The 11,751-nt window shown below is 32.1% G+C and overlaps 1 protein-coding gene across 1 annotated transcript; it reads right to left on the bottom strand.

The window, feature by feature from the left end:
* Positions 1-1,171: 1,171 nt before the first annotated feature.
* Positions 1,172-11,577, bottom strand: LOC144551876 (serine/threonine-protein phosphatase 7 long form homolog). The gene is made up of 7 exons (XM_078299973.1): positions 11,509-11,577; positions 11,016-11,413; positions 10,719-10,938; positions 10,263-10,634; positions 9,852-10,172; positions 1,369-1,383; positions 1,172-1,249 (listed from the first exon to the last, which is right to left on the bottom strand). The coding sequence occupies exons 1-7, from the start codon at positions 11,575-11,577 to the stop codon at positions 1,172-1,174; spliced, it is 1,473 nt and encodes a 490-aa protein (XP_078156099.1).
* Positions 11,578-11,751: the final 174 nt, after the last annotated feature.

Below are 11,751 nucleotides of genomic sequence, written 5' to 3'. Positions count from 1 at the left end.
TTAAAATAAAGAAAGAAAAAGCTGAAAAACTCTCTTTTCTTTCGCTATTGGAAATTTATAAATTTAAAATAAGAAAGTCACTGATTCTCTAACCGTGCATTCTAAATTTAGAAAAGAAAAAACTTCTTTTGTTTGCTTTCTAATAACCGTGCATTCTAAATTTGAAAAAAGATTTTTTTTTTATTAACTTTTTAAATTTAGAAATCTAGAAGCAGAGAAAAGAAAAGGGAAGCCACGGATTAAAAAGCAGAGATAGAAAACTATTGAAAAATTTAAAATAAGGAAAGGTATATGAATATGTTACAGGTTATTTTTTTATTTTATTTTTATAAACATGTCCATTTTTATATGAATATGTTTGGTTCAGTCTAGTAATGTCAGTATTGTAACTTTTATAAAATCAAATAGTGAAAAATCATATTATCTCGTGTAATATAGATTTTGATTTTTATATAATATTTTTTAAATATATAATGTCTAGTTAGTTAGCTTTCTCTATACTTAAAGTCGAGTTCTGCCCCTGCGGCTGCATATTCAAATTGATTGGACGGACTGCATGACATTCTCCAAGCGACAGCTGACTGCATACACATATGTACACATATGTAGTCTATGTAGCCGCATTTAAACGTTAATCAGAATTCTTTAATAAAAAAAAGTAATAATAGATTTTGAAAATATTTTTAACTCGACGGGGACAATTTTATCACCGATGTTATGTAAACAGACTGGTCTTAGACAAAAAAAAAAAATTAAAATTAAAAATGATGCTCAATCTTTCGTATAAAAAAGATAAAAAACTGTTGAGATTTGTTAATAATGTTATTAATGACAGCGAATTTTCAGGGGAATTATTTTTTTTCACATAAAAAATATAAATACGTGGTTAGTTTTATATGTTGGTCATGTATTAATGAATACAATGTCATTCATTTATAATTATAATTTTTTAAATCAACAATTTATTATAGGTATGATTTACATAAAGTATATATAACATTTTAAGTGTCGAGTTTGAAAATTTATAATTAAACATATTTTATAATTATCAAAATTATCAAATTAATTTAACCCGAAGAAGAAAAAAAAATACCATTAACAATGAGTACCTTTAATTAAAAAGGATTGATCTAGATGCTCTATACTTCTCTATCATAATTTATTTGTTAAGTCAAATACCTACTGCTTTCTGCTTACTGCCAAAAAGAAAAAGAAAAAGACAAAGAAATTGCAATTTGCTTTCCAAACACTGCAAGTAGAAAAATATTCACCAATAATTCCATAAACAATCTCGCATCCGAAATGAAATTAGTGGAATTTCAGAGGTGAACCATATCATATATATATATGTGTGTATATTTCATTTACCAAGTCTCTGACAGCCTGTAGAAGAAAATGCATCAATTCATTGTTCAAATCATAGCTCATCATGTGCTCTTTTTTCTTCTTCTATTTCAAAATCACAAGCATCTTTGTAAAAAAAATAAAAAAAATTGGGACACTTGCCACACTTCCTTGAATAGATGACATATTTTAAAACATGGTTTAATGTGAGAGGTAATAATATAACTTGCTCGCAGACAATGTTATCAGAACCGGACCGGACATCGATCCGGTAAAGCTCTGGGTCAATGGTTCATTGGTCGGACTAGTGGGTCAACTGGTTCAACTGCTGGTCTTTTCATAAGAGATAACCATTGTTGTGTTTTTCATAGGCAAACAATCTGAAATTTACATTACACACATGATAATTTTGACTATTGCTTCCATGTGTAATAAAACAACTAGTGCAATTTGTTAAAGAAAAATTACTTTTCCCTGGTGTAATAAAAACACCAAGTGAAACAGCTTAGAACCTGCACAATTGAAAAAAATTACTTTTCCCTAATGCAATAAATATACAGTGTGAAAGAGCTTGAAATCTGCACAGTTTTTTTTTTCTTTTATTTTGAAAAAAAGCCCTTATGGAACTTGTCATTTAAATGAAATACAAGATTACATGTCTATTTAACAAAAAACATAAATGAAAACCTAGTGTTAGTGTTGTAAAAGTACAAACTACCTTGTTGGTAAGAAAGCCCCAATACATTGAAAGTAAATATCAGAAAACACTAAAAACCTAAGATCATAAAAACTTAAACCTTGTGTTGAAGCGCCATTTACTGGTTAAAAAATCCTAATGCATGAAAACATAAAACTAATTAAATTGCTAAGTTCCAGCTACATGAATTATGACCACAAATCATCATGTTTGAGTTGAGCCTAATTCACCTTGGTTTTCCGACAATTGTGCTCTCTAACCACAAATCAATTATGATCAAAATGCTCTTTAGTTTAGGCATTTCACCAAACACCTTATATGCTTGGACCTATTCAAAAAATTAACTCAAAACTTTCATGAAATTGCTTAAAGTACTTGATGATGATGCATGGATCTATTCTCAAGACTTCCATCTTGAAAACGAGATTTGAACTAGTCTTGAGATTAGTTCAAGTCTGAAATGAGAGAGCCACAATAGAGAGGAGGTTGAAGTAGGAGATTTCAAACAAACTACTACTGGAGGAGATTGAAGTCATTACTACTTAACAAAAACAACAAATCATAGGAGAATGAGATTTGAGAAAGGAGACGGAGATTTGAGAAACGAATATGTTTTGAACCGGGGTTTTTGTCGGTTTGATTCAACATTTTTTAATAAAAACCGACTGGTTGAACCGGATTTGAACGGTTCAGTAACTTAGACGATCCATCATAAGAATTGAACCAGATAGAGGTCCGGTTCCGGTTTTTTCCGGTTGAACCAACCGGTCCGGTCCTGTTTTGATAACTGCTCGCAGAGGCAGACCTAGAATTTTTGTCAGGGAGAGCAAAAAAATATCGAATTGGGTTTAAATAGCTTATTGGATTTAAACCCATTAACTAATTGGGCACTCGATAAAAAAAAAAATGTTTTGATTTATATTTTCCAATACCCTGACTTATAATTTCTGATCCTATAACTTATAATTAATATTACAAATCATAATTCAAGAAATTTATTTTGATTTTAACACTAAATTTAACCCGAATTACAAATTAAACATCCAGAAGGGGAAATTTTTTTTTCAAGAAGGGACAAAGTCGATCGGTACCCAATAGATCACTACTAAAATTCGAAATCCAAAAGGGTGACTGCCCTGTGCTACAGAAGATCCGCCCCTGTTTGCTCGTGTCAAAAAAATAAGTTCAACGTAGAAGAAATCTTCACATAAAAATGTGACACGGCGGATACAATTATTTATAGCTGAAATAAAAAGTAAACATCTTGGTTCGTTCATGAGGCAACAAAACAATGCGTAACAGTAATACAGCACCATGGATCTGATTTATTTACTCTTCAACCCCTCTAAACTTGTAATTTTAATTTTTTTTCTCTCATCCTTTTGTCATCCTTTTTATTTTAAATTCTTTCACTTTTATTTTAGGGAGAATTTCGTATATACCGCTAAAACAAGTGAAATTACGCATTTACCATTGAAATTTCTATAATTTCATATTTACCATCTAGAAATCTAATAACTCACAATTTACCCAATTAATCAAAAAATAAGATTAATTAATTTTAAGATTATATAAAATATAATTAATAAGTTATTTAGTCTATTTTCCTTCTCTGTCCCTTCTTCTTCTGCGTACAGATTTTCCTCCCGTCTTTTTTGACATAACTTCCTACTTTCACTAAAACTCCTTTCTTTATCTCATCTCTCCCGCTTAAACTCGAAGAGAAGAGGCAGTAGACTCGGAGATAAGGATTCCAACTCCAGCTTAATCGTCTAAAAACAAGGTAACCACTCCAACTTTTCCAATAAAATAACTCGTACTAAATTTGCAACCAGTTATCAATGTAGTAATGGCGTTTGAGAATCTGTCTTTTGTTACTGGCACATTTTGGAATATCTATTTTTAATCTTTTATATTGGAAATAAAGGAGAACGGTTCTAAGGAAAAAAAAAAAGAGTGCTAAATTAATCCTTGTTTAATTATAGTTTTAAGAAAATTAAACATAATTAATCTGAGCTTTGAATATATTTGATATATACTAACGTTATATTCGATAAATATGTGAGTTCTTAAATTTTTAGATGATAAATATGTAATTAGAAAATTTTAGATGGTAAATATGTAATTTTACAGTTTTTGAGTGGTATATATGAAATTCTCCCTTTTTTGGGGCATGATTCTTGTCTTTTCCTCAACAAAAAAAAAAATAAAAGTTCAAATTTAATGTATATGGTACGTCACTGGATGTTATCTGAGGGTGAAATTCACCATCTCATGCAAAAATAAAAATAAAAAAAATAAATTTATGATTGTACATATCTTCCTAATAAAATTTGTGGGACCAGTTTGACTGGACATTTGCTACTTGCACAGTTGTAAATTGCTTTTTTTTGGGTGGGTTATACACTTATACAGTTATACTGGCACTGGATAATATTATTCGACCAAGATTTGCTTTGTGAAAAGATCTCTCTATTCAATTATGAGGTTTAAAACTTAAAATCATGTGAGAACTGATTATTGATCTGACAAAAATAATAAAAAAATGTAGTAGAATAAAAATAATTTATTATATAAATTAAATAGTTGAGTGACTTGATCTTCAATCTTTATTAAAAAAAACCTTAAAAATATACATGCACCGATTAATTATCAATTATTTTTTATGACATAAAAAGAATTGGGTTTTAAAGATATTTAATCATGTTACATCATTCATATCTTCAACCGTTCGATTGTGTTTTTCTCATCATCTGTCCTGATCGGATGGCTTATATCTTACATGCTTCTCTTCTAATTGGAAGAGAAAGTGTTTGCAACTAAATTCAGAAAAAAGAAAAGAAAAAAAACACTTAAAAATAATTAAACTCTTTTTTATTCTCCTCTGTAAGAATTTTTGCACGAAGAAATTGTATAATTTATAATTTTAAAAATTAAATTGATTTATGTTTAAAATTTGACAAGCATGAGATTTTTTTTATACAATTTTCTAATTTTAAAGAATAGATTTAATTTTTGTCTAATTAATTGTGGTTTGTGGAACTTCGCATCGTCAGCATCACCCAAAAATAAAATGGAGAGAAGACCAATGTTTGGGACTTGTAAAACTTACAAAGAAAATCTTAGATTTAAAAATAAATTAAAAGAGATGACTGAAACTAGAGAATTTGTTTGCATGTTATTATAACATGAATGGTTGGTCATTTAGAGATAAATCAAAAACAATGCGTTCCTGATTAATATGATCTTGGCCGTCTAATTAACCAAGATTTGTTTCTCTATTTATTTATTTATTTTTTCAAAATTCAGCAGATACTTTAGAGTGAGGCTATGGTACTATACTACTATGCACAGTGCATATTGGTCCGTGCTATAAATAGATCCTTTTGATTTTAAAGTTACAACAGTCGATATAAATTGTTCAATACGATCACCACCGTATAATAATGTACTCACATATTATATTTTTACTATTTTTTAGACAGATAAAAAATCACTATTTTTTAATGGTCCAATTTTTTTTAAAATCAAGTGATATTCTACAGTGGTATGTAAAATTTAAAAAGTGATATTCTACCAATCTAAAAAATAGTAAACAAATTTTAAAATATGTAAAATTTGATCTACAAATACATTTTTGTACGGAGATTACATTGAATGATTTAGATTGACTGTTTAAATTTTAAAAATAAAAATATTAATCTATAGTACAGATTAATATGCACTATGCATAGTACCATAGCCTAGTTTATATGTTTTTATGCAGTGTGCTATAAATTGTTTGCTAAATGATGGTGAATATAATGACAAATTAAGAATTTTGAAAATAATTTAATGGAGATACTTTGCATTTCGACCTTTTATGGGGATTGGCATTAAGACCTTGTAAAAATTATTGAGAATTTATAGACTTTGGTTTTCAAGTAACATAGATGATGTCAATGGTTTTACTTTGTTAGATGAATATAAAATTTATGTTATAAAATATTTAAAAGAGAACGAAAAACAGAAGCATGAGAAAGAGAGTATTTAAATTCTCCTCTATTTTTAATTACGTATGGTTCTACGAATTTGTGTGCCTTGTGTGTTTATTATTTAATAACTTCTAGACAATAAATGTTTCTAAATAATTAAACAGAAAAGTTACTGATTTGCTCATTTTAGATATCTCATATCTTGTTTCTGAATAGGTAGTAATTTATTGACAATGAATTAGTTTGATAATTTTAAGTTTTAATAAAGATTAGAAATAATATCTTTTTTTTTTAAATTGGATATTTAAAAGTCCATATATAACATTTATAAATAATGCACAAAAATGAAATAAATTACAAGTCAATCTAAACAGTGGAATAAGGTCTTTAGGGTTCACTTATTCCACCAAACGTAATTTAATTAAGCCGGATAAAGATGGAATAAGCCGATCTTTAGACTAACCTAAGTTGGTCTAAACTAACCCACCTCTCCAGATGGTTTGATTTTATTTAGACATGAAACCTAATTTTTCATTGTTTTTATTAGTTTCAATCAATTTTTAAGAAGTGTAAAATAAGCAATTAATTTTGAATTCATTTAAGTATAAAGAAACTTATAACTTTATCAATTATATAATCAACATCTTTTTAGTAAAACGGCATAGCTTTCTAAATTAACAAAATATGCAATCTAAAAAATTATTAAATAAAATATTTTTGGAATTGTACTACAAATAAATAATTTTTTGTTCAATAACCCAACATATTTCTCACAAAATAAATTGGTATACATATAAGTTTAATTAAAGAAGAATTACTAAATATAATGTGCATCTCTAAAATATATAATTAATTTGTACATAACTCATTTTCTTGTACAATTTTTTTCAATCAAAATGAATAGAAAACATGAAGAATATTTTTATTATTGATATTACAAATTTTGTAAGACAAAATATTTGTAATATTAAATCATGTCTTAGACCACTAAATTCTTTCCAAACAAGAAATAACTTAAATTCAGTTTATAAACCTAAGTTGAAATAACTAAATTATACCTCATTAGTTTTAGTCCACAGCCACACACCACCTAAACGACTTAAAAAAAATTATAATTAATTGACAAAAATACAACCAATCTACAAGGTCAACGATATATTTTTATTTTTTATTTTTAAATATGGTCAAAATCACCAAACTAATTTAATATCTAAATATATACTCCAGAGTCTAGCTAGTATAATATCAGTGTCATTTTAGCCTATATAACACCAACTCCAAAATCTATCGAATCGTCTTCAAATGGTGAATTCAAACCGATCTACTTCATTAGTTATGTGTTTACATGCAAAATTTATAATTTTCAAATTTATTTAGTATCAAATCAAATGGTCAAATGTGTGAGTTTTTAAGTTAATTTTAATACATTCATTTTTCAACATTTTTACCGTTTAATTTTGATACTAAAATAACTTGAAAATATAAAAAAGTTTACATGTAAACGCATCACTCATAAAATAAATCAGTTTGAACGATTTAGATTAATCACTTGAAGTATATACAATCAATTTTAAAATTAGTATCATTTGCAACAAATATCATACTAGCCAAATTCTCCGTTTTTTTTTTATGTACCACCCTAATAAATAAGAATTAAATCAATACCATCCGTTAATTCCGAATTAAGATTCCGCCACGCTCGCACAGTAGATCTGCGAACGGGTCGCTACCCGTTCGCGTAATAGCTAAGCGGACTAACCCGTTCCCGACGACCCGTGCGCGCAACAGATCTGCGGACGGATGACCCGTGCGCGTGATAGATCGGCGGACGGACCCGTTCGCATTATTGATCTGCGCACGTGGCAGATTCTCCCTATATAGAAGATCAGTTCTGCAGAGCATTCTACACCCTCATTTTCACCGAAGCTGCTGCATAGGTAGGTTTTTTTTCCTTTTCATCTTTTTTTTTTTAAATTTATTTTTTGTAGTTGTTTTAATTTAGTTATTTTTTATTATTAGGTTTATTCAACAAATTATGATTGGAATTGCTTGTTATTTTGATGGTGAAGTATTACAAGGACCAAATGGCGCTTATTATAGCCACCAAGTGCCGAAAATGTTTAATATTCGGCCTGATTTGGATTTTAGAGGTTTAAATAGGGAAGTGTACCAACAACTCGGTATTGACCACCGTAATTATGAACTGATAATTACCGCAAGAATTAATATTGGCCAAGGCAATCAAACCTGGTTCCAACAGCTACCGGTACAAGTGATAAGCCAAAATTGTATCTATTTAAACCTAGGGTTAGATATGTAAATTAAGCCAAGTTTTGGTTAAATTAGTTTAAATTAGGTTTAATTAGGTTAGAAATGTCCAAAAGTTCAAGTTACTGCCCTAGTTATGTTTGTTCTACAGGTAATCAAGTTTATGGAGCTTAACGACTCAAAACAGGTGAGTTAGCACGAAGAAATGAGCTTCTGCCAACATTTATTGCGGCCCGGAATGGAGTTATTGCGGCCCGCAACCAAACAAGTCAGAGCCCCTTTTATTCCAGCAAAGTTATTGCGGCCCGCAATAAAGTTATTGCGGTCCGCAATACACTGTAGCAGTCAGCCAAAAATTGAGTCTGAACTTAAAACGGCCATAACTTTTGACTCGTAACTCCGATTTAGGATTGCGACCACTTTTTGGAAAGCTAACGAGAAGATCTACAACCTGAGAATATAAAAGGAATGTATTGCGGCCCGCAAGGACTTTTATTGCGGCCCGCAAGGACCTGTTCAGAATTTTTCTGCGCAGTCTGTTAACTGCTACAGTACATTGCGGCCCGCAATAAACAGTTCCAGAAGCGATTTTTGCTATTTATTGGTTGTTTTTATTTCTGGAAGGATAACCGTTTTGAGGGACGAATTTTAGACATTAGAAAGAGAGAAAAAGCACAGGAGAATAAGGAGAAAAAGGAGAGACAAAAGAAGGGAGAAGAAGATAGCGAATTCTTCGAGTGGTTACATTGATTTCTTTCTCTTAGAACTCTTTTACTTGTTATTTCTCTTGTGTGCTGCAGCCATGATTGGCTAAGGCTATTTCTAGGGTTGATTAGGGTTAGAACTTGAAACTTATGTCATGGATTAGTTGATTTTATATTATATTTACTTGTTCCTTGGTATGATCTTTTCTTTATATTACTTGTTTGTGATGACTTAAGCGAAATTGCATGAAACCCTAGGATTCGGTATTTACAATTGAGAAATTGAATATTTAGTCCTGACCATAAAGAAAAGAGTATTTGATAGGCTAAGTACCGAGAGGAGACGCTCATCTTATACGGGCTTAACCCGATAGGTTAGAAAATTGTACCAAGTACCGAGAGGTGACGAATAACTTTCTATACCAATTGGGACAGTTAAAGACTTAATAACTTTGGGTTAGTGTAACCAAGTACCGAGAGGTGACATTTATACTAATTTAAAGACGGTATTAACATAGAAATATCACTTTATACCGATAACATTAGACTGTGCCTTCATATTTATAAGAACAACCTTAATAAATCAATTAATCGTGACATTAGTGGATAGGAACCCTAAGAGACCCTAATTTCTCATTCTTGTTTAAAACCACATTTAGACCTAGAATTTAGTTAATTCAATTTGATCAGCAACAAACCAAACCATCATAGAAAACAAACAAATTCCTTTATTTCCTTTTACTAAATTAAATTAGTTAGGTTAGGTTTAATATTCCGAATTGTCCCTGTGGAGACGATCCCTAAATACTACTTGACAAGGTTGTACACTTGCAACCGAATTGAGGGTAAATTAGGATTTATTACTTGTGTAGTAGTAATGTACACCGTGAATGCACAATTTTCCTGGTACCACTGTCGATACTGCTGGTCCCACTCCTCGAAAGCATAAATCTGGTACATATCAGGAACCATGTCATCCGGACTCATAGCCTCCAGTCGCTGTACATGCAAGGCGTGCTCCGTCCGCCAATCCTTCATGACCGTAGTGCATAACGGTTGGTGAAGATCATACCAGTCGTCCTTTGTGATAGGATCCGGGACTGGAAAATACTGGGCCATACCAAACTGTCTCATTACCCGTCCAGGGTAATAATGCTCAACAACCTGGTAGTAGATAAGCGGCACCTGCAAATATTTTATGTGTCTAAGTTTCAATTTTAAACTACAATATGTTTATTAATTGTAAACTAGAAAATAAAAAAAATCTAGTCGCACCTGAGCAAACCAGTATTCTCGCTCGCGACTGCAGATCGAAGGAAGTTTTGTGAGGAAAGAGTAAGGTTCTTCATCTTCTTCATACACTGTGACGCGAAAATCATACGGTCGCCACTCGACATGTAGATCTGGAGTCATCTGCTCGAATTGAGTTCTGAAAAAGAAAACTCCCGAAGGCTTGCCGTGAGGGGTCGCGACAAAGGTCTTTCTAGCGCAGAATCTCTGAGCATACGCAGGACAGGTCTCCCCGTCCGGACGACCCCAGTCTGGAACCCAACCCTCGTCTAGTGGTTGTGGACGACCAAATGGAAATCTCGTCCACGACCAATGCTGAAGGAGACCAATCGGTCCGTACAGACCTTGTTTGTCGACCTATTTTTATACAATTTGCATTTATTTTTAAATTCGATAAGAGAAAACAAATTATTTACAATAAGAAGAGAGAGTAATTTATACCCGGCACGCAATGCATAAGCCTCGGTACAGACATGCCAAGACCGCCGCACCCCAATTCATTTGTGGAGGGTCATCCAAGTCCCTCAGCCACTGCAGCATACAAGCAGGGACGGTGTTCCCAGAGGAATCTGGGAACAACCAGCAAGAGAACAGCTCCATTATGTAAGCCCGTGTCCACCGATCCATCTTCTCCTCAGGCGCATCTTCTTCCAATTTTCCACTACATGTACGAACTAATTTAGTACAGAGTATGAAGCATCACAATCAAATACTTACTATTACAAAAAAAATACTTACCTGAATGCCGCCCGCAAAAGAGGGATACTGATGTCATTCTTCGATGCAACCTTCGACCTCTTGAGGGACCTTTCCTTCATCAGGTTGGGTCCCAACAGTTCTTCGACGTCCTTTGTGAAGTCCCCGTACTCCACACCCGTCACCGCCCGTCCAGTAATAGGCAGTCCCCAGAGACAACTGACATCCTGGAGAGACACCGTAATCTCTCCGACAGGCATGTGAAATGTGTGTGTCTCCGGCCGCCACCTCTCGACCAACGCAGATAGAAGAGCGACATCTGCGACAATGGGGGTCAGCTGTGAGACATGCCACAGACCCAAACTCTTCAACACGGGAGCATATCGGTCGTCGTAGAGGATACTCATCTGATTGTTCCGCGTATTCGTCAAGGTATGAGTCTGCATTCAATTTCAAAACAAACAAACATATAACTTACCTATTTTTATCTAAATGAAAATGAAAATTATTTGCATTTCTCAAAACAAAAACTTACATATGCGTTTTTCATCTTGTGCTCCTCGAATTTATACCAGCAAAGAGGACTGATACTCTCTTCCGTCATATTTGGAAATACGTGACGGGCCAGTGATAAATCTAACTGTAAATCATCTTGCGTCCGATTTTGATTGGTACCGCTGGTTGACGCCATACTAACAACAAATTAAACAATTTTATCAATTTTGACCTCTATTGTTAATTTCAAATAGTACAAATCTAACAATAATACAAATATCTA

The sequence above is a fragment of the Carex rostrata genome, chromosome 3, assembly GCF_964058835.1.
Source record: "Carex rostrata chromosome 3, lpCarRost1.2, whole genome shotgun sequence".
Taxonomy (NCBI): Eukaryota; Viridiplantae; Streptophyta; class Magnoliopsida; order Poales; family Cyperaceae; genus Carex; species Carex rostrata.
This window is presented reverse-complemented; position numbering and strand designations above follow the sequence as displayed.

Bases quoted from the DNA above. Each gene is read 5' to 3' on its own strand.
- LOC144551876 (XM_078299973.1), bottom strand. From the start codon at position 11,577: ATGACGGAAGAGAGTATCAGTCCTCTTTGCTGGTATAAATTCGAGGAG. The intron at 10,635-10,718 runs GTATAAATTACT...GTATAAAAATAG, and splicing joins GCTTATGCATTGCGTGCCGG to GTCGACAAACAAGGTCTGTA. The intron at 10,173-10,262 runs GTGCGACTAGAT...AAATATTTGCAG, and splicing joins GAGAATACTGGTTTGCTCAG to GTGCCGCTTATCTACTACCA.